General features: G+C 56.6%; 1 protein-coding gene across 1 annotated transcript in view; it reads right to left on the bottom strand.

The window, feature by feature from the left end:
• Window positions 1-22,876, bottom strand: part of BOP1 (BOP1 ribosomal biogenesis factor) — a 69,802-nt gene that overhangs the window by 36,644 nt on the left and 10,282 nt on the right. Inside the window, exon 3 of the mRNA XM_056333117.1 lies at window positions 15,518-15,628. Coding sequence (XP_056189092.1) covers window positions 15,518-15,628 — 111 coding nt within the window. The remainder of the gene's footprint in view (window positions 1-15,517; window positions 15,629-22,876) is intronic.

The following is a 22,876-nucleotide window of genomic DNA, read 5'->3' as shown; positions in this document are numbered from 1 at the left end:
GCGGCCAAGCGCTGCCTTATAAAGGAGCCGCCCACATCTCGCTTCTGTGCAGAGCAGGCCCAGCTCGTTAAAGATTATGAGATGTAAAGGCACAGCGCAGGCCCCCTGCCTCGGCGTCTTCCCAAGCAGGGCAAGGGGGATGGGATGGAAGAGAGGGATGGGGTGACAGGGCCACTGGCGTGCAGCGTCCCGGGGATGCGCAGCCCACACTCCCAAAGCACGGAACTTTCTCAGTACTGGCCTCCCCCTCTCTCGGTGGGCTCGGAGATGCCCCTGCTGTCCCTTACACCCAGTCTCCCCTGGAGAAGGGAACAAGGCAGACGCAGGCGGGCTCCGTCCTCCAGCTGGTTTCAATCATGCCCAGCAAACCCCTCCCGGGACCCTCTCTCCCAACCATCTGGGAGCAGAGCTAAATGCGGATGAAAGGAAACCCTGCGCAAGCCCTCCCTGCAGAATGCCGGGCGGCAGGTCTGGCAAAGGCAGCAGAAAGCCCCTCTCACCCAGCTGCCCCCTCCAGTATGTTAGATACGCACCTGCATCCCCCCCAGCTCCCCCTCCTCGCCCAAGCCCTGCTCCGCAACCCAAGGAAGGATTAGCCGGCACAGCAGGAGCAGCACGCGATCCAGCACCGCTGCTCGCAGGGACCTGCCAGAAGGAAAGAGCAGAGTCTTCCATGTCAACATTCCTCCTGCTTAGGAAAACACGGCCCATTCCCCTGAATAGCCTATTAAAGAGAGATTTCCTGCCGGGTGGTGGAAAGAAAGCAGAGGGAGGTACCGGAGCCCGGCCAAGATCGGGGATGCGTGATACAACTGACCGATGGCCGCTGCACTGGCCCCAGGCAGGGCCCAGCTTGAGGCAAGCGGCTCCTCCGCATGTCTAGAGGTGATGAAGATGCCATCAGGAGTGAGCAGAGAGGGCTCCATGTCCCACACCACACCAGCTCCTCTCACCGCATCACGCACCAGGAGAAACAGCTCTGACAAGTGCTGTCTGGCTGAGAAGCCTCCCCGGCTCTGTTTTCCTCCTGCCCCACAGGATGGTTTTCCCTGTACCGTCCCAGCTGTATCCCAGGATCAGTCACACACCAGAGGACACTGAGGAGGCACGTTTGATCCCAGCCCCCCTTCGGAGGGTGATCACAGTCCCCTTAGGCCAGCCCACTGCCCTGGTCCTTGCCTGCAGCCCTCACCAGCCTGCAGGCACACAAGGGACTCTGCCCTCACCCCCGGACGGGACCACGCTGCTACCGACAGCGGGGGTCTGCCTTGGCCGTGCCCTGCACAGCACCAGGGCTGCACGGCCAGCAGCTCTGCACATCACCGCATGCTGACTCCTGAGGGCATGGTGTTCAGCCAGGCAAACCAAGAGCAGTAACCTGACAAAGATCCCTGGAGTGACCCGTGGCAGTGGGAACAGCGAGAGAAAACATGGTCCTCTGGGAAAAAGGGCACACAACAAGCACCACAGCTCTACAACAGAGTTTTTCCTGGAGCATCTGGCCACCTCTCTCTTAGCAAAGGCAAGATGATGTGCAGCCTCTCTTACCGGAGCCCTTCTTCCAGTGCTTATGGATAAAATATTTGCACTTCAGAGAGTGCAAGTGACTTGCAATGCTGCTGCTCTCCCTGCCTTCAGAAGCCAACCAGTCCAGTCCAGGGAAGCTCGGGGTCTGTGCTGATGGCCCTGCTCGGCTGTCTAAGCTCCCACCATGGAAGGGGAGGCTTACATTTTGCAATTTCCTTTAAATGAAAAAGTAAATCGTGTGTGTCCTGAGCACAGCAGCCAGGACCTTGCAGTGCTCTTGGCCAACTCTCAGCACCAGCTCCACCAGCCTCCTGAGCCGCGGCAGAGGCACCGCAGCCTCCTTGCACTGCACCAGCCTCCTGGAAGGGACCAGGACTCCTCCACCCTCACAGCAAGAGCCCAGCACAGTGCACAGACCTGGTCACACCATTCGCACCCACTTCGCTACAGCCCAGAGGGTCGTTTCCAGCTGATGGGACTGGTGTAGTTTGAACTGCACAGGTCCTCTCTGAGGGCAAAGCCCAAGCCCTGGAGAACCTCAGGAAGATAGGAAGCTCCAGGCAGGGGCTGCGATGCCACATCATGGAGCGGTGTGGGTCGCTGCCCCCCAAAGCACACTGGAAGCCCACCACCCATCCCCACCTCTGCCACACCGGGACTGCCACCCGCAAGCCTCAGCCATTAAGCAAAAAGCAAGGCAGGTTTTAATGGCTCCCAAGTCTCTTAAAGAAATAACCCTCCAAAGCCAGCTGTCGGCCCATCTCCCCCCCGCGCTCCTGCCATCCGAGCCCCGCTCCAGAGGGAGGTGGCACCCCCGCGGCAGCCCCTTGGAGGGGCATGATGCTCTCCTCCTGCAGGCAGATGGACGCGCGCCCCTTCGAAATCAAGTGTCTGTCACCCACATCCACCACGCCTCGGTAATGCGTAATAGGAAAACACGATGTGGTAGGAAAACCTGACGCTGGGAGAGCAAAGAGATGGGACGAACTCATGCGGGGGCACGCGAAGGAAAAGGGGGTTCAGGGTGGGTTTGCTCCCCAAGAACCGGCAGGCAGGGCGGGGGGAGCGGGGCCCCCAGCCCAGGTGAAGGGCAGCGGCCGGGAGCCTTTTGGCTGGGAGCGATTTTCAAGACTCATGGGCCATCGGGACAGGCACTTTCCTAAACAAAGAGGGATCGCTCTGAAGCTTAGGAAACATGAGAAAGAGCCCCGCTGCCAGAGCACAGGCTGCGAGCGAGCCTTGCAGCTGGGGTGGGATGCAGAGGGAAGTGGGGACACGCTCTGGGAGCAGGGGGCCGAGGCCAAGTCCTCTGGCAGCTGTCAGTTCGGTAGCCGGCAGAAGCCATTAACGGCGTTTGGCTGCAGAGCAAAGCGACGCGTGGTTCCCGGACACACAAACAGGCGCTCGGCAGCGGCTCCGCACGCTCTACAGTTACAGCCCAGCCCCGCAGGCCAGCGCAGGCACGGCCCGATGCTTCCGCAGCACGGCTACTGCAGCGGCCGGAGCGCAGCCGGCTCAGCGTGGGGACCGCTCCAGGGTCTGGCCCTTTGCCCTCCTGGACGGGCTCTGCGCTTTTGAGCGGGGAAGAACCATCCCCAAGGGCTGCGGAGCCCTGGATTTTGCTCCAGACAGCTCCTGCCTCTGCAGAGCAGTGCTGACCGCCCACGCGTGGAGCCTGCACCCTCCCATCTAAGGAAAAGACCCTTCCCTCCCCTCTGGCCACTGTCTGGAGGGATGCTGAGCCCTGGCATGCTGTGCATGTCCCCAGGCCTGCATTATAGGAAGGGCCCTGCTGGCTGACCACCCATGTCCCTGACACCCAGCCCAAGGGCAGGCCAAAAGGTCCTTCTAAAAATTCTTCTTGCTAACCACCTCTTCTGGGGATGGAAGAGGGATGCCCGAGAGTCCCTGTGGGCTCCCAGAAACCTGGGGCTCGCTCCTGGAAGCTCAACAGGGTTCAGTTTGTTCTTGCAGCTGCTCACTTTGCCCCACTGAGCGGCCATGGCCAGAAAACGGCCCCCCTGGGGGAAGACTGCCCGTCAAGCCCACCCCGGTTAATCACCCAGGCTGTTAACCGACAACCAGGGGCCAGAACCTTAGCCCCGTTTGAGAGAAAAAACCCAAATGCTGCATATCGGGATGAAAGGAAAGCCAATCCAGCAGCAGCAATGGCAGCAGAGAGGAAAGGCAGTAGGAGCAGCATGGGAGTTTGTCCAAAGTGCTGCCGAGCATGTCAGAACACACAAGGGCACACGTGAAGACACACGTGTGCTTCAGCTGAGGTGACCAGTCTCCTACACCCTGTTCTGCCCCATCCTGAACCACCTTCAGCACACAGGAACCAGTGTGTTCAGAGATGGACTAGACAGGGTTCAGTTTGTTTAGGGTGGACAGGATCTCTGGAGATCACCCAGTCCAACCCCCTGCTCAAGTAGGGTCACCAGGAGCAGGTCACTCAGGACCACAGCTAGATGACTTTTGAATATCCCCACGGGTGGTGACTACCACCACCTTCCTGGGCAACCTCTGCCAGCGCTTGGTCACCCTCACAGTCAGCAAGTGGTTTCTGATGCTCTGATGGAATTTCACAGGTTTTAATTTATGCCCTTTGTCCCTTGCCCTGGCCACAGGGACTCCTGAGAAGAGCTGGGCTTCCTTGACTTCCCTCACTCCCATCAGGGATTTACACATGTTGGGGGCTTCCTTGTCTCCCAGCAAAGCAGTCCCAGCCCTCTCAGCCTCTCCTCGTATGGAAGATGCTCCAGTCCCTTCAACATCTTGGTGGCCCTGTGCTGGACTTGCTCCAGTCACCCCATGTCTCTCTTGTACTGAGGAACTGGACACTGGCTCTCAGACATGTCTCCTGGAGGCTAAAAATCTCAGACTGAAACCCAAGGGAGAACTTCTCAGCGCTCGCTTTTGTGCTTTCCCATTAGGGCCCCCTTCTCCTGAGGAGCAGCACAGAAGCAGGATTCCCTTTTCAGCCAAGACCATGTCCATGCTGAGCAGAGCAGATGCTGCGTGGGTGCTGCAGTAGAAGCCTGCTCAGGTGCCTTTGCTCAGCATTCGCCTTTTTCACAACAGCGTGATGCTCTCACACATGATCAGCCTGTGTTCCTCTTTGTAGGACACCATCTCATGGAGTTCAACAAGGCCAAGGGCAAGGTCCTGCACCTGGGTCAGGGCAACCCCAAGCACAGACACAGGCTGGGCAGAGAATGCATTGGGAGCAGCCCTGAGGAGAAGGACTTGGGGGTGCTGGTGGACAAAAAGCTCAACAGCACCCGGCAACGTGCGCTCGCAGCCCACAAACCCAACCGTGCCCTGGGCTGCACCACCAGCAGCGTGGCCGGCAGGGCAAGGGGGGGGTCTGCCCCTCTGCTCCGCTCCGGGGAGACCCCACCTGCAGCGCTGTGTCCAGCTCTGGGGCCCCCAGCACAAAAAGGACACGGACCTGTGGGAGCGGGGCCAGAGGAGGCCACGCAGATGCTCAGGGGGCTGGAGCACCTCTCCTGCGGGGACAGGCTGAGAGAGCTGGGGTTGTTCAGCCTGGAGCAGAGAAGGCTCCGGGGAGACCTTAGAGCACCTCCCAGTACCTGAAGGGACCCACAAGAAAGCTGGGGAGGGGCTTTGTACAAGGGCCTGTAGCAATGGGATGGGGGGAACGGCTTTAAGCTGAAAGAGGGGAGATTTAGATCAGATATCAGGAAGAAATTTGTTACTGTGAGGGCAGCAAGGTGCTGGCAGAGGCTGCCCAGAGCAGCTGTGGGTGCCCCATCCCTGGGAGCTCAAGGCCAGGCTGGACGGGGCTGGGAGCAACCTGGTCTGCTGGGAGGTGTCCCTGCCCATGGCCATGGGTGGGACTGAGGGGTCTTTAGGGTCCCTTCCAACCCAAACCGTTCTGTGGTTCTGTGATTCTCCCTCCCCAGCAGCGGAGCTGTCTCCTCACCCATTTACTGATAACCACACCCTCTGCTCCGCCACGCAGGTCACGAATAAAAGTCACTATGCAGGCAATGGATGGGCGCAGATCCCTGCAGGACCAGGGAGTGCATCCTGCCACCCTCCCCACGGACCCTGGATGCTGGTGCCCCATGAAGAGTCACTGCCAGCTGTGCACCCATGTGCAAAAATTTCACCTGGGCTCTCCCACGAAGCCCCAGAAAGAGACACGAGGCAATGCCAGTGTCACTGTCACTGACACCTACCGCCCTGCCCTGCTCGGACATCGCTCCCCTGTTGAAGAAGGAAGCGAGATTGTTTTGACAGACTTGTCTATGTTGGCAGTTACGAGTCCGCTCGCTATCTTCCAGAGGTTTGCAAACGGGTTGATTGTTTTGTTCCAGAGTTTTTCCAGGAATTGAAGTTAAGCTGAGCGGTGTTTTTTTGGACAAGTTGTGCTACTGGATAGGGAGAGATGAAAAAAAAATTAGAATTCTCTCTCTGTGAGAGAACCATGAGCAAAAGGAAGGAGGGACCAGGCTCAGGTCTGCAAGCCCAGGACTTACAGCTGCCATGCTGCCCCCGCGCTGGAGGTGATGGAGCAAAGACAGAGCATCCCTGCCCAGAGCCCGGCACACGCAGCCCGTGCCAGTCAGAGCCGGCACTTTCAGCCCAAGGACACAGCAAAGTGGCCGAGCTAAAGCTTCCCTGGGCTCTTCCTGGATCACCCATTACTGGGAGTATGAGAGCACCCAGAGACCACGGGTGAGAAACGTCTGGCGCCAAAGACAGCCTGAGAAGAGGCAGCGGGGAAGCATCAGCACCCTTCCAGTGGCGGGGAAAGGAGGTGCAGACTTTGCACAGGAAAGCCCTTTCCCACCTGCCCTTTTCCCAGGAAGCCGAGGGCAGACCGACACTGTCCACTGTCGGCCAAATTCACCACTCCAGCTTCCAGGGCACTGTCTCAGCCCCGAGGCAACCTTTCCTCCTCACCTGCGAGCTCTGCCCCAAGCGCTCTGCCTGCTGAGTGCAGGTCTCCTGCCTTTTTCCCAGGAGATGGTTAGGAATTTATAAACTGACCTGGCTGGCTTTGAATGAGGATTTTAATTCACCAGGCATCCGCCAAGTTCCCTTTGCCATGACTTAAAAGCAACGCTGTGTGCTTGCTGCACGCAGGTCTGCTGTAGCTGCAAATCCTGAGGATTGTCCCACAGTGAGCTGGATGACTTCCACATCCCTTCCCCTCCTCCAGCGTCACCGGTGTGTGCTTCGCAGGCAAAGCCCGAGCCTCACCGAAACCAACCAGGCCAAATTTTCAACTCAGTTGTTGCTACCAGTGCCCTTGCATGATCTTTAGGCAGCACAGAGGAAGGAGTCATCACCAGGGTAGCAAGATGGATCAGCACCTGCTTTTTGGTTTGTTTTGGGGTGGGGGTTTTTTGGCCAGCACGGAATTATTTGCTATTTTGCCGAGTTTGTTTATGGCTTGGGAGTTCAACAGGCTTTTTTTTTTTTTTTTTTTAATATGTTAAAATCCTTCCAAGAGCACAACCCTCTGAAGGCAAAGTCCAAATAATTGTTTCCATGCCCTGCTCGCCCCCAGGTTGCCCATCCACACTCAACAGTACAAATCTCGGGAAAATAAGGGTGCTCATGCTGTTTTTCACTTGAGTCATGCACCTCTTCCCAACAGCCCTGACTGTCTGGACACTTTTTCTTCCTTGCCAACTCCACAAAGTATCTCCTTTCTGGCCTCAGATCTAAGCTTTCAGATACACCCAGCTGACGTGTGCTCAGAGGAATCCTAGCAGGCACAGGCCACTCCAAAGCTCCCTTGGGAGCCAGCTGTCAGCCCCAAGGCTGGTGGTGAAATATCAGTTTGCAAAGAGCCTTTTATATATATATATATATGTGTGTGTGTGTATGTATGTATAAATCTCCCCCCATGTTTCTGAGTACTGTCTTAGGAATCGACAGTCACCACAGCAAACCCAGGAATCTTCCCAAATAGCTCCCTGACACCACTGACACAGCTGGGGCTGTAAAAGCCAAACAAAACACCGGGTGAGATCCATGGACAAGCCCTCTCCCTGCAGGCGCTGCCGAGGGGTGCCTGTTGACAGCGCAGGTGCTCCGATGAAGTGCTGGCAAAACCATGCCCAGGCAACGGGCACAACGGTAGTGATGACCTGATGGGCAGGAGATGCAGGGTCAAATGCAGGCACTGGGGCAAGAAGCATGGGACGCTGTTGCCAGGAGTGGAAAATAGATTTGCAAAACCTTCCCCGCCGGAGATGAGCGTGTCTCTGCTGCTATCAGCACCGTCCATTTAAATGGGCAGCAAGTATCTGCTCGGCACGTTACAGCTTGAGGAAAATGATCTTTGGGCTGGAGCGTTAGCCCTGGACTAACAAACCAACCCACCCCGGTCCCCTGAACTGGCCAAGCAGCCTCCTGCTTCCTCTGCACGTTCTCTAGTACCCGGAGCGGAGCCGAGCCTAATGAAGTGGGACATTGGAACAGCAGCCAGCGATTCAGGTCTGGAGATGCACGTGTCCCCAGGCCCCTCCGCTCCAAGAGGAGGAAGGCCGAGGCCAGCCCCCGAGCTCGGGGCAGTGGAGCAACGACCCCAGCACCGGGGCTGCCGCGCAGGTCCCTGCCCAGAGGAAAATGCCCACGCTTCTGGCGGAGGGCCGTGCTTCCGAGGCACGCAGACAGGCTGCTCCTCCAGAAAGAGACAAGTTGTTGGTTGAACTATAACCAGGATCCCTGGCTTCCCGGAGGGAAGGCTCTGCCAGCCGAGTCAGCGGAGGGATTGGAGTCACGCAGTGAAGGCGGGGGGAGCATGCTGCACTTGCCATCCTTGCAGGAACAGCCAGCCAGGAGGCTGGCGTGCCTTTCAGCGGCTCTCTGGATGCCACAGCTAGCTGGTGCAGGGCACCGCGGGTAGCCAGAGCACAGCACAAATGGCCCAGGTCATGCCAAGTTCAGGGGGATCCGCGGTGCGAATCCCGCTGGCACAACGCTGCCCGGAGCGGGAGAGGAAGGGCACGCTGCCAGACCTGGCGAGGTGGTGCAAAACTCCTCTATAGCCTATCTGGGGCCAGCGGAATACTTAGCCTTGTCCGTCTTGGATTTGCAGGCAGGCTGATGCCTGCCTCTGCTGCCTGCTCAGGGGAGCTGTGGGTACCTGGCAGGGAGCCCACACTGCCAACAGAGCAGCCGGCACCCCTGTGCCAAGGGGAGGTGATGTTGCGGCCGGGCCCTGGCAGGGAAAATGGGATGCAGGCAGCACCGCCAGAAGGCAACTTCAATCCTACTGAGCAGGCACTGCCGGCAGCGGTGAGCACATGCTGTGGTGGCAGCCTCGGTGTAATGCTCTGCCGCGCTGCGCCGCGAACACCACGAGCACAGCCCTTCAACTCCCGGCAGGATCCTGGGCCTGGGCGAAGCGCAGGGCAGAGGCAGATGAGCCCCCCTGCAGCTCCCAGGTCGCCCCGGTCGCAGGAGCCCGCTCAGAGAGACGTCAGCTTACTTTGGAAAGGATGGGCCGTAAGCTGAGCTACAGCAGAGCGCGCAGACCCAGCACACAGAGGGGGAAAGCAAATGGAAAAAAAAAAAAAAAAAAAAAAAAAAAGAAAAAGAAAGAAAGAAAAGTTTCCACTCATCAGCCAAAAGTTGTTGTGGGTTTCTCGCTCTCTTTGGGTCAGGGACCTGATCGTTTAAGTGTATTCGGTGATGTCATTCCTTCCAGAAGGAAAAAGCCTTTCCTGCCCCAACTGAGCTGCTTTACAAACGCTTTAAATATCAAGTCTGGGGCAGCCAAAAGACAGAGTAATTTAGCTCTTTTTTTTTTTTTTTTTTTTTTTTTTTTTTTTTAACAGTTGTATCAGCACCTATTAATTGGCAGCTTTCCCCTCCACCCTGCACCAGCCTCACCTGGACCTAAAGGTCTCCCTAATCCCGACCTGGAGAGAAACCCCCACTGGGCCAGCCCGCTGGAGAGGGTCCCACGCCAAGGGGCTGCGTGGAGCCAGCCCACTTTCCATCCCCACACGCCAGCCCGGCGAGGCCAGGACACAGCCGGGGGATGCACGGTGAGGGCTGAGCCATCACCAGCAGCACCGTGGGGAATGGTCTTGCCTCCGTGCCGGTGGCTCCAGCCCCAGCTCCCCCACCCTCCATCACACGCAGCATACGGAAACTTTCTGTTCTGGCTGCAAACGCTAGAAACCCGAGCGAGTGCCCGAGCTGCTCACAGCTGCTGACGTTGGCGCTCCTGGGTGAGCCCAGGCTGTGCCGCAAGGGCCCCGCGGACAGACACTGAGCACCAAAATGCAGGCGGCGCAGGGTCCATCCCGAAACCTCCCACTTCTTCACCAAGAAACAGGGAAAGACCTTAGGCAGGGGCATGAAGTGATGCTCAGGCCTCTCCGCCTCTGTCCAGCTGGCACTTCAAGCAGAAAGCACCACGGTCGAGGTCTCTACACCAGTCCGCGTGATGCCTTTTACTGGGAAATCCACAGGAACTCCAAATGCCCCGGTCAGCAGGGAAGACCACCTTCAGTGGTGGCACCTAACCAAAGACCGGTTGGGTGTGGCTGGAGATAAGATTGCTGCCAACAGCACTGCAGAGACCTCCCTCCCCTCCTCCGAGCTGGAGGCAAAATGGCTCCTGGATCCCCCCATCCTTTGCCTTTTCTGCTTCCATCCCCTCACCCAAGCCTGCTCAGGAGGCTCCGGCCGCCCAGCAGCCCCAAGGCACAGCCAGGGAGCTTTGCCAGTGCGCACGGTTTAAGGACCACACTTTGATCCACAAGATCCTGAGAGCATCAATTTTATTTTACAATGCTGTAGCTCCAGACGTTCTTGCTATTCACATTAGTATCTGCAAACCTCGACGTTTGCAAAGCCTTTGGCACCACCAGCATCTCACGGCCACGAAATCTGCAGGCCAGTGGTGTGTAAGATAATCCGCCTGCATGGTGTGCGCGTCCCTCTCCTGCCATTTCAGTTTTAAACCTGATGCCTTTTCATCTTGTCAAATATCCCCCTGTGCTACCTTCTACATCCTGTTACTGTGTCCTCTCAGACTCTGCTTCGCCTCCAAACTACACAAATCTTGTCTTTTTACATCTCTTCATCTGTAGATCCCGCCCAGGCCACCAATTATCCCTGCTATCCATCTCTGGTGCACCTTTTTCTCTCCCTACCTCTTTTCAAAATGGAATAATGGAAATGGGGCATGGCACTGCAGCTGGAGGACCTCACTGATGGGCTGTAACAAACCTTTCAGTGCTTCCCTTCTTGCCTCCCACGTCCACCTTCTTCCCAGTGCTGAGCACAGCGGCAGACACTTTCACCGAGTACTTTCTAAGAACTTTGTTTCTGTGAGCGAGTGACTCCTTGGCAGCCAGGAAGGCACGAAGGAGCCCATGCTACCCTTACAGCCACATCCTTTAGCACAGGGAAACGTGGGTTAGGGTGAGCTCTTCACCTGGATTTGAAGCTCTCTCTAAAGCTCCCCACCCTGCTCCCTTCTCAGTGTATAAAGCAACCGCAGCGCGTCGGTATTCCCCAAGACGGGAACAGGCACATTTTGGAAAGGCCACAGCAACACTAAGGAGGTTATCTTCCCCTCAACAGAAAAGGGCAGGAAAAGAAACAAGTATTGAATTCAGCAGCAGACACATTCGCCCACTGAGCGGCCGGCACGATTCGGGAACCTGCTCTCACATGTTTCCCCAGGGCAAGCTGGAGTGGGGCTCTCTGTCTCGGGGTGCAGTGCTGGTGGGCACACACTGGGAGCACCAGGCTGGGGCCGGAGCTCATCCAGGCTCTGCCCTTGGGTACTCACAAGCTTCTGCAGAGCTGGGAGGGCAGACAGCGGAGTGAAGGAGCTGCAACCTTCCTGCCACATCACTGAGAGAGGCCAAGCCCAGCGGGCCGGTGGCAAAGCACCCGCCGGGTCCCTCCTCTCCTGGCTCCAACACGCTCAGCTCCATCCCGGTGTGCCCTTCCTGCTCTGAGCCCACATCCCAGGCTCCTCACAGCCCTTTTTTTCACACCTTTGTGGCCATCAGATGGGGCTGAGCACACGCGGCTGCCCAGCCAGACACGCTCGTGGGGGAGATTTGCTAAGTGGTTAACACAGCCGGCGAGTGGGAAGCCTGGAGCATCTGCTGGAGCCAGGCAGGTCGGGAAGCGCACGCACAGCCGCGCACACACACACAGAGCGATGAGTTGAAGGAGCTGTCTGCCAGCAGCACATTCTGCAGGATTTTTTTTTTATTATTTAATTTTTTTTTTCTCTCTTGGCTAATCAGCTACTGAAAGAAGAGCTCCCTCAGCCTGGCCAGCCGCTGAGCCCCCCCGCCCGGGTCAGCTGCGCTGCGGAGGAGGGAAGTGGGCTTGGAACAGCCGCCGGCTCACCGAGGAGCACTCAACGCGCCTTCATTCATTATCCACTGACATATGGAATAGTCATTGCGGGAGGAAACAGAACCAAACAAAAGCCCCAAACTGCTTCCTCCCAGCGAGGCCCTGACAGCCTCTGCAGCTCACGGCCATTCATCTCGGAGCGGCCGAGAGGAAGGGACGCTCGGGCTGCATGTGAGCACCGAAGGGATCACCGGGGGGGCCTGGCACGGCGACCGGCTCCCCGGCACCACCAGCACGGCAGCCAGCTCACATGCACCGGGGCTCTCATGCCACCCAACGTAGGGACCCTGCCTGCCGGGCACCAGGAAAGGGCCCTGCATGCGACACGGGCTCCCCTACCCGCCCCGGCCAGGAAACCAATTTATTTTGTTGTGTCTCTTCTCAGAGTACACGGCAGAGACCGGCCTGGGCGCCCGGCCAGGCTGAGCGCCGGCAGCTGCCAAGTGAGCAGGAGCACAGCTAGAAGAAATTTAGTCTGTGCTAAACACAGGGGCATAGCAGGTCTGAGCTATTATTCTTTATTAAAGAGCTCTGAAGCCCACGCACAGGCAGAAGGGAGAGTGCGCAAGCTCGGAGCCAGCGGCTGGCGGGTGAGTGACAGCCGGCACAGCGGCAGTGTGCCCCGGAGCACCAGCCATGCCAGCGGTGGCATTGGATGTTTTCCCAGACTGCTGCTGGTTCAGGGAGCAATCCCATGGGCACTGCTGGGAGTGGAGCAACAGGGCAGGCTGCACGGTCAGCTACGGGTGCAGGTGCCCCATTAGAGGTTTGCAGATGAAGCCAGGCAAAGGGACGCTGGAGAGCATCCCAAGCTGCACCCAGGGTGCTCACAGCTGGGGTCTGCACTGAGCAGCACCCACCAGCAAAAACAGTGGGGAGAGCAGCAGGGGAAGGAGCTAAAGGGGACAGGGGCCATCCTCCCACAGCAGCACCTGGCTGCTGGAGCTCACGGCTGCTGAACGCCACCGTACGAACAAGCACGGGGCGGTTACTGCCCATCAGGAACATTTAGGGTGGCTACTGTTGAAAAGAACCACCAGGTCAGAGATAATTATCATGGAGATAGATATAGCCAGGGAGCACAAGGCTTAATTTTTTACCCAGAGGCTGCCAGACTTCTTGTGTGTTCCCCCAACCGCAACCAGAGCCCAGGGACGATCTGCTCCTGCAGCCCTATGCCGTGCCCTGGCAGGGCACCCCGGCGCAGGGACAAAGGCTGAGACCCCCGCGTCTGGCAGGAAAGGGGGTGCTGTAGCCATGCCAGCACCAACTTTCACAGCTCTGCTCTCGAGACGCCAGTTCAGGCTGCACCACGCAGCTAACCCCTGGGCTGGGACATCCAGAGGAACCATGGTGCCTTTCACATGAAGGGTGGATCAGGACCCTCCGCCATCAAGGACTGCAGATCCAGGAGGTGTTTCCACCCCAGCTGCATGGTCCCATGCAAACCACTGCCGTTTGCTGGCTCACTTCGAGGCGGTGAAGCAACCATAGCCACACGAGGCTGGCAGCAAGGCCAGCAGAGGCGGTAGGACACAGGCGGCACGCTGTGCACCCTCCAAAGCCCAGTTCTGCACTTAGCCGCCCCCCGACACACAGCTGGCCCACCGACCAGCCACCTCAGGCCAAGGGATGAGTGAGGGATGAGGATGTCCATGTCTTCAGTGCCCTCCTGAAAAGCAACGCACCAAAGCATTGCGTTTCACGAAGACTTTAATTAGGATAAAGCTATGCATTAACTGGGATGAGGCTGTGCTGCAAGCTAGGTCTCAACGAAAAGAGACAATGAAAAATAAAAAAATACAGATCCTATTCGCAGCAAGGAAGTGTTTTGCTGGCCCTCCTCGTGTCTGAGCTGCCCCTGCCTGAACGGGGGGAATGATGCCCTCCCCCCCCAGCGCTCCTGGGCCACCGAGACACAAAGCAACAGACAAGTGCTGGGCAATGCTCCTCGCGGAGGCAAGCACAAAGCACCCAGTGTGCGCATCCCAGCCGCAGGAAGCAGAAGCATCAGGGTTCTTATGGAAGAGAGATAAATACAATTACAGAGGGAGGGCAGGGGGCTGGGAATGGGGAACAAGGAACAAAGCCACTGGAAGCTACTCTGATGTCAATAGGTTCTGAATCAGCGCTCCCCCCACCGGGGCCCTGAAGCAGGACCAGCTGGGGAGAGAGAGACCTTGAATTCCTGCATGAAAGGGTTTTTTTCCTGGGTTATGCTGGAGACATTACACAAGTGTATGTTTTCTATAGTCATATATTTCCCCTCTCTCTAAATCTCTATTCCAGACCTGGGGGCAGGGACTGCCGGCAGCTTCAGTGCTAGCCCAGGTGGGCCTCTAACATCTAACCTTTCGGGCCCTCGCTGGACCAGAAAGGCCAGCAGGTACCCAATCCTCCCCCTCCCCTCCACTGGGACTGAAACAGGAACAGATGCATCCCTCAAAGCACCAGTAAAGGCAAGCCTGGACCCTTTGAAGTGTCAGTGATGCCAAAGAGCTCTCCTGAAACCTGGTGGGCAGCCAAGAGTCCCGCCCCACTCACAAACTCCTGTCCCCAAGCCCCCCATGCTATGCTGCTGTTACTCCCGACGGTCCCCCTGCACCCACGGCTATTGCACGCCGGCCAGGCGCCCCATGTGAGCGAGCTGTTGGAGCTCCTCACTCAGAGCGCTTGCAGCGTGCAGCAGAACCGGCTGGCTCTTCACCTGCCTGGTCACACAGGATTTTCTGTGCTCTGTTACTTCTCAGCGGCTGAGGAGGAGACAGCCTGAAACATTCCACCTAACCGGCGCCCAGGAGGCTTCTGCAAGCACTTGTCCAAGTCATGTATGAGGCTACCCAGTACCCTTTCAGGTGAACCTAATTCCCAGCAATAAGGGCCAGGTCCAAACGCCCCCACAGCCTTTGGCAATCCCTCCATCTCACCCCAGGGCTCTGCTGAAACAGCTGATTGACGCCAATCGCATTAATTGATTTAGCAGACGATTAAGAAAGGCAATGAAGTTTGTCTGGAACAACCAGACCCTAGGGGCATTTCACTGCCGAGATCCTGCTATCTTCTACACAAGCAGTTTCCACTCTTTTCCGATGTGCGAAACCCAGAGAGGTTCCCCCCGAGAGCAGGGCAGACCCCAGAATGACAAGCATAACCCCACGAGCCCCCAGTAAGGCTCAGTCACCTTTTAAACAGCTGAAGAAACCCTCCCTGGTCACCTGGGCTGCAAGCCCCAGCTCTGGCCGGGCAAAGACAGTGCTTGTTGTGCGACTTTTAGCAAGGGTGGCAGGGAGGCTCTTCTCATATGGGAAGCGCTGCCCTTTCCGCGGTGGATGTGATATTGCTTGCAGCTGCTCCAAACGCACCAAGTGACACACTTGAGCAACACACGCTCACCAAGTCTTCTGAGCAGCCCTACCTTGGTGGCTCTGGCCTGCTCTACATTAGCAGCAAAGAGCAGTTTGGGCAATTCCCGTTCAGAGGCAGCATTACTTGACTATATCCCCTCCCTTTGAGCTCACGCAGAAGCCAGCACGGAGAGGGGAAATCCATCACCTGTCTCCCATATCCACATATTTAAAAAAAAGGAAAAAGTTGCAATGTGTCCTACCTCTTCATCTGAGCTGTCTTCTTCATATTCATCCTGAGGAAGCAGATCCTTGTTTTCCTTTAATGACGAATCATCCTCCAAGATTTTGCTCTTCCTGGGAGCCCCTTTGGCCTGAAAGACAGAAAAAAATAGCTTAGTAAGATCCCATCACGTGAATCCATGCATTTTTGTGTTCACAACATCAGAGACCTTAGCTGGGCAATGAAATCTGAAGCTGCCACCTACATCTAGTTTGCTTCCAGGTCTGAGATCACCACAAAGCACTTCATGCCCCAACCTGGACAGCACTGTGCAGTACAACCTCTCACTCGGAGGTCCTCCGGGACACCACATTACAAAGGGAAGGAAGGAAGGAAGGAAGGAAGGAAGGAAGGAAGGAAGGAAGGAAGGAAAGGGCTCATTAAGCAGCGTATGCTTACATCCACCTGGGACTGAAAAAAGAGAAAGTCAATCACCTCTCTACTGAGGACAGGCTGCCCAAGAAGCTCTCTGGCAGCTGCTGAGCTCGCACAGGAGTTGCATTCTCACTCATTGCACCCAAAATGATCCTCCCTCTGGAGCTTCCATATCCCAGCCACCTTCCAGAGATACGTCAAGGTTCTCTGTCCCTCTTTTCCCCTGGAGCTCCACGCCACTGAGGCCACACAAAGACACAGCCAGGGCAGAACATGCAACGACCCAACCTGCAAGGACAGGCAGAATGAGGGAAGGATTTCCCAGCAACACGGTTTCCTCTGAGCGTCAGTCAGATCATAAACAGCCATGGATGAGGTGCCAGCGCGGCTCCAGGCTCAGAGGTAAGGCGTGTATCAGAAACCGCACAAACTCAGATCATGGAAGCAGAAAAATTTATGCCAGAAAGGTCCTCTGGAGGTCCCTAATCCAACCTCCTGCTCAAAGCAGAGCTCACTTCGAAGTTAGGTCAAGATGCTTGGCATCCTGTCTGGTCAAGTTTTGAGTATATTCAAGGACAGAGATCTCACCACCTCACTGGGTCCTGTTCCAGGGCCACACCGCTCCCGTGGGCAAAAGCACTCCTCACGTTCAACCCTGCTGCACCTCGTCCCCGCTGCCTCTCCCTCCACCCCAGGCATCACGAGGGCCTGGCTCCATCTCCTCCGCACTCCCTCATGAAGCTGCAGACAGCAATGGGATCTCCCTTTGTCCCTTCTCCTGCCTGAAGAAGCTTGCAGACCCTCTTGTGTCCCACACTCCAGCCCTGACCATCTCAGTGCCCTCCACTGGACTCATTCCCGCCTGTGTTCCCCACTGTGTTCTACTGGGGAGCCCCAGACTGCACCCCAAGCCCGGACAAGTCTCAAGTGCCTAAGAAAGGTGAAGGACCCCATCCCCGACTCTGCCAGCTGTGCTCCTGCCAGTACAGCCCAAGATGTGGTCGGTCAGTGCTGCTCGGGACACCTGGTGACTTCCAGGCTGTCCCCAGGATGCCCAGGTCCTTTCCTCCAGAGCTGCTCCTTGGCATTCAGCCCCACTTGCACAGGATTATTCTGTCCCAGTTGCAGGACTTCACATTTATCACCCTTGAACTTCACAAGATGCCTGCCAGCCATCCTCTCCTGCCCATAAAGGTCTCTCTGAAAGGCAGATCTCCCCCAGACCCCAGAGCCTGGGATCTCTCAAGTAAGGACAGAGCCATGAGCTCCATGCTCTCTAACTGTCAGGACAAGTGCAGGGGAGTGGTGGTGCGTCCCACAACGCTAGTGTAAGGGCAGGCTTGTCCCAGCGCTGAACTTCAGCAAAGGTTCCTGCCTATCCAATGGGCTCCACCACGTCAGCACTCAGGACTCCAGAGCCGCTGGACAAAGTGTTTGAGATTGGGTAAACCACACAACGGTCTCACCTGCATAATCTGGTGAATTTTGAAGTAATGTGCATGTTTGGAGCCACTCTGAACCTCTCTGGAAGAGACCTGGGTAGAGAACAGGGCAGGAACAAGCTGCAGACACAGCCCCCAAGGTGGCAACGTCATCACAGTAAGAGACTTGCACCATCACACGTACTACATGCCGTGCCTCATGTGTCCAGCTGAGGTTACCTGTCAGGAGTGATGGCACCAGCCTTATTAAGAGGGAGCTGAACACAGCCTCTGTTACTTGGGTTATCCCAAATTTTTTCCACGCCAGCACCCACAGCGGGCAGGACACCTCCTGCACCGAAGTAGAGCTTGTCCTGCTGCGGGGCCCATGGGCCACACGTTCTCCTCCCATCGCAGATGCAACCCACGGGGCATGCCTCGGGCAGGAGCTAACTCCCTGCGCAGACACGGGTAATCAGACAGCACCGAACATCAGACTTCGCCCACTCGCTGACCTGCTGTGTGGGTGCCGAATAGGCTACAGATCCTTCCCTGGAAAAGAGATTCTCTCTCCCCCCGCGCACCACTCGGAGTGGGGGTAGGGGGAGAATGGGGACCCTGGCTAGATCAGGTTTACGGGAGGATTCAGTGAAATAATCGGAAAAACAGCCCCAGAAAACGTCCCTCGCGGGAGCAGTAAAATCCACACAGTGTGTGATCACCTTCTGCTGTACGTACACACCAGCGCAGCTCCCCCGAGCCGTAGGGAGAGGGGTGGGAGAGAGCCTGGAAAATACTGGGCCGGCAAGAGGATGAGATTACTGCAAAAACAAAAGGCTTTATTAAAAAATTTTTAAAAAGGGCGATTGGAGATAAGTTTTTTCCCAGGCTTTTGGCGCTACAATGGCTTTGGACTTGAGTTTCCATCTTTCCCTCATTTCCCCCCTCTCTCCACTGCCACGATGAGACTGGAGAAAGATCCTGTGCCGCAAATCTGGGTTGTTGGTCCTACCAGCTGCCAGTGCCCTCAAGAGCGAAGGCCGTGCCAGCAGGTGGCACACAGTCACTCCACCACTCCTGCTCTCACCCCGGCGATGCTCAGTCTCTCATCCATGCCCTTAGGAAGGAAAACAGAGGCCCACGGGCTCCCGGGTCCCAAGTTTACTCTGAGAGCTGGCACAAGCCAGGATCCTATCCAGGATTCCTGCAGGAGATTCACCCTGGCTGGCACGTCTGCAGACCAGCATTCAGGGATCAGGCATGTCTACTGCCAGGTTCAAACCCTGCAAGAAAGCTTCGCCAGGAAAATAAGACAGACTTCAGCTAGGACACCAATCACACCCCCAGCACCCTATAATACTTGACTAAAGCCCACGTGGGAAAGAGTGAACTCACACTGAACACTGAAACCACTTTACCAGCAAAACCAAAACAATCTCTGAACCAGACAGGGCTCTAAGGGGGCTTCAGGATCAGCAAAAGGTACCAGGAGCGGAGGGGCCAGCAGACCTGGTCGCAGGAGAGTGCAGTCACCGTTCACTCCTCTTGCAGGCTTATCGCCAACATCTCTCTGCGTCTTCCAGGGACACTAACCTCGATGCGTGCAAAGGCTTTTTGGCCCCGCAGCTGGGTATTGGCCTGCCTGGGTCCCGGCCAGCCGGGCAGGCAGGGACAGGCTGGTCCCCTTAGCTTCCCAGGGGGCTGCGTGCAGATTCAGAAATGAAGCCAGAGCTGTGCTAGGCCGCCCCGGCAGCCCCAGCAGAAAGGCCGGTTCCACCAGAGGGCGGCAAGCAATGCCGGCCGTGCCGCCAAACCCTGCGAAGCCCCTCAAAATTGCCCTGCCGGCAACCCCCTGGCTGGGGGACAAGGGCCACCTGCCCCCCTTGCCTGGGCATCCACGGCAGCTGGGGGTGCAGGAGCTGACACCCCCAGACCTCGGCTCAGCGGGGAGCAAGGCAGTGCTAAGCATCAACGACAGCCATCGCCAGACCCCAGTTCTGGCAGTTTTGGTCGCTGAACGGGAGACCTGGGGTGGCTGGTGGGTTTCAGCGTCACAGACGGGATGTGAGAACAGGTTTAGCTCTAACAAGGGGGTAAGGGAAGAAAGACCAAAGCCTCCCACACCAGTGAGACCTGTAACCACCCTCCCTCCAAATCCACCCTCTGCTTCCCACTGCAGATCAGCTGGGGTTCCTCTACCCCGACCTCCAACAAGCAAATTCAACAGAAGAGCTCAGAGGAACTAGAAAAAAAAAAAAAAAAAAAGGATTAAGCGAAAGTAAAACACAAATCTGACAGGCAAAAGGGAGAGGCAGAATACTGCCAGCAGGCTTTGAGGAGAGCCACATCCTCAGAGCATTCTACTTTATGGCATCAAAAAGGCACGCAGGATGGCAGGCAAACCACATGTGGTCAGACGCAAGTGCTATGCTGCTGAGCCGCACGAGCCTCCTCGCGCCTTGGCCAGGCTGAGAAACCAGCTTTGCAGCACAGGCAGAGCCAGCTCTCCCCACTTCCACTGCAAAAAAAGCGCACCACATACCTGACTGCATAGACAGTCTTATGACAGCAAAGCTGCTAAGGAGAGGCAGTATCGTTAGTTATAAATTAGAGAAAGGAAATATGCTTTCAGAAACGCAAGGCCCTGAGGCGCGAAAGAGAAGCAGAACTGAACAAGGCTTGTCTATCCCAAAGCTCTACTACGTCCTCCAGCTGGAGAAACGTGCGTAATAAAAGATACCACCTCTGCCTATTTCCTTCAGCTATCACTGCTACGACATCCATACTGGAGAGCCTCGGAAGCCCAGCTGGGCAGGCTGTTCAGCAGCTGCCTGGACTAGCTGAATCGGCAAGGGAGCCGTCCCCTGCTGCATTTGCTAGTCAGTAAAATAAGCACCAGAACATGTTAATGGCCCAGTTAGATCCTCCTTTTCCTCCTCAAACCAATAGCCACTGGAAGCCAGATTAAAACACCAGCATCTCCTTTGGCTCCCCTTCCCCTAAGCAAAACCTGCTTGCCTCCCACCACAAAGTTCTCAAAGTGCTCCCACGCAGTTCCTCCTTGGTTGTGGAGAAAAGATCAGAAACTCCTGGCTTGCAATTTTCCAGCAGGAAGGGAGAAAGGTCCCTGCCACCCCAGCGATCCCCAGCTACAGCGGAGCAGAATTTCCTCGGCGGAGCCACAGCGGCAGGACAGCTGGAGGAAGGGGGTGCAGCAGCTGGGTGCTGCTGCTGCAAAGACGGAGCTGTGCCAAGGGGTAGCCAAATCGGCGAGGGGTAGGATGGGCAGCAGCAAGCCCAGATGTGCTAGTCAGGCCTGGAGCATGTAACAGGTAACAGACCCTAACATGGAAGCAGCCCTAAAGCAGATGGGCGCAGGAGCTGTGGTACCAGCATCACTTCTTGTAGGCCAAAGCGACCACCCCTCACGCTCAGGAGGGGCTGCAAGGTTTCTCTCTCAGCTTTACCAGATGCCGGGATGTGCACACAAGTAGAGAGAGAACCTTGCTCTGCTGTGCCAAGTCCAGACCTTGCTAAGATCACATGGTCAAGGTGGGGAAAAGCAAGGAACCAACACACACATATGTCATCTATTCCTTTGCTGAAGCAAGATGTGCCGAAAGATGAGCCGGAGGGGAAGGCGACTGGCCAGGCTCAACAGAGAGTTTTGGCAGAACTCAGGAAAAAAAACCAAAAAAGGAAGAGTTTATGACCTTTTGAAGAAGGGGCAGGCAACTTGAGAGGACTACAAGGATGTCATGAGGTTACACAAGGAGAAAATTAGAAGGGCAAAAGCCCCGCTAGAACTTAATCTGGCTACTGTCGTAAAAGATAATAAAAATATGTTTCTATACGTACATTAGCAACAACAGGAGGGCTAAGGAGAATCACCATCCTTTACCAGATGCAGGGAGAAACACAGTGACAAAGGATGAGGAAAAGGCTGAGGTACTTGATGCCTTCTTTGCCTCAGTTTTTAATGGTAAGACCAGTTGTTCTCCAGGTACCCAGCACCCTGAGCGGGAAGATGGGGAGCAGGATGAAGCCCCCGCAACCCAAGGAAAATGGTTAGCGACCTGCTGCGCCGCTCAGACATGAGTCTATGGGGCTGGTGGGATCCAACCAAGGGCACTCAGGGAGCTGGCAGAAGTGCTCACCAAGCCACTCTCCATCATTTACTAGCAGTCCTGGCTAACTGGGGAGGTGCCAGAAGACTGGGGTTAACAAATGTAATGCCCATCTACAAGAAGGAGGATCCGAGAACTATGGGCCTGTTAGCCTGACCTTGGTGCTGGGGAAGGTTAGGGAGCAGATCATCTTGAGTGCCATTATTTTTAGGAAAAAAATTTTCACCAAAAGGGTGGTGAAGCATTGGACCAGGGCTGCCCAGGGAGGTGGTAGAATCACCATCCATGGAGGCATTTGAAAAACGTGTAGATGTAGTGCTTAGCAACATGGTTTAGTGATGGACTTCACAGTGCCGAGTTAACGGTTGGACTCTATGATCTCAAAGGTCTTTTCCAACCTACGAACATGGTTCCACAATTCCATGTGGCATGTGCAGGACAACCAGGTGATCAGACCCAGCCAGAACAGGTTCATGAAAGGCAGGGCCTGCTTGATGAACCAGATCTTCTATGACAAAGTGACCCGCTTAGCGGATGAGGGAAAGGCTGTGGATGTTGTCCACCCAGACTTCAGTAAAGCCTTTGACACCATCTCCCACAGCATCTCCTGGAGAAACTGGCTGCTCGTGGCTGGGACGGGTGTGCTCTGCACTGGGTTAGAAGCTGGCTGGGTCGCCAGGCCCAAAGGTGGTGGGGAATGGAGTGACATCCCGCTGGCGGCTGGTCACACGTGGCGCTCCCCAGGGCTCCGTGCTGGGGCCGGTTCTGTTCAGTATCTTTTATCGATGATCTGGACAAGGGGATCGAGTGCACCCTCAGGCAGTTTGCAGATGACACCAAGCTGGGTGGGAGCACTGATGTGCTGGAGGGCAGGAAGGCTCTACAGAAGGATCTGGGCAGGTCGGACCGATGGGTTGAGGCCAGCTGTATGAGGTTCAAGGCTCACTGCTGGGCCCTGCCCGTGGGTCACAGCAGCCCCAGGCAGCGCTGCAGGCTTAGGGCAGCGCGGCTGGGAAGCTGGCCGGGGAGGGGAAAGGGCCTGGGGGACTGATCTGTGGCCAGCTGAACATGAGCCAGCAGCGTGCCCAGGTGGCCCAAGTAGACAATGGCATCCTGGCTCATATCCAAAACAGCATGGCCAGCAGGACCAGGCAGCGATCGCCCCCCTGTACTCGGTGCTGGTGGGGCCGCACCTCGAATCCTGGGTTCAGTCTTGGGCCCCTGACTCCAAGGGGGGTGTAGAGGGGCTGGAGCGTGTCCAGAGATGGGCAACAGGGCTGGGGAAGGGGCTGGAGCACGAGTCTGATGAGGGGCAACTGAGGGAGCTGGGGGTGCTCAGCCTGGAGAAGAGGAGGGTCAGCGGGGACCTGATCGCTCCCTACAACTACCTACAGGGGGGCTGTAGTGAGGTGGGGT

This window comes from Falco biarmicus, chromosome 3, assembly GCF_023638135.1.
Source record: "Falco biarmicus isolate bFalBia1 chromosome 3, bFalBia1.pri, whole genome shotgun sequence".
In the NCBI taxonomy this organism is placed as follows: domain Eukaryota; kingdom Metazoa; phylum Chordata; class Aves; order Falconiformes; family Falconidae; genus Falco; species Falco biarmicus.
The sequence above is the reverse complement of the archived record's forward strand: the minus strand, read 5'-3'. Positions and strand labels throughout refer to the sequence as shown.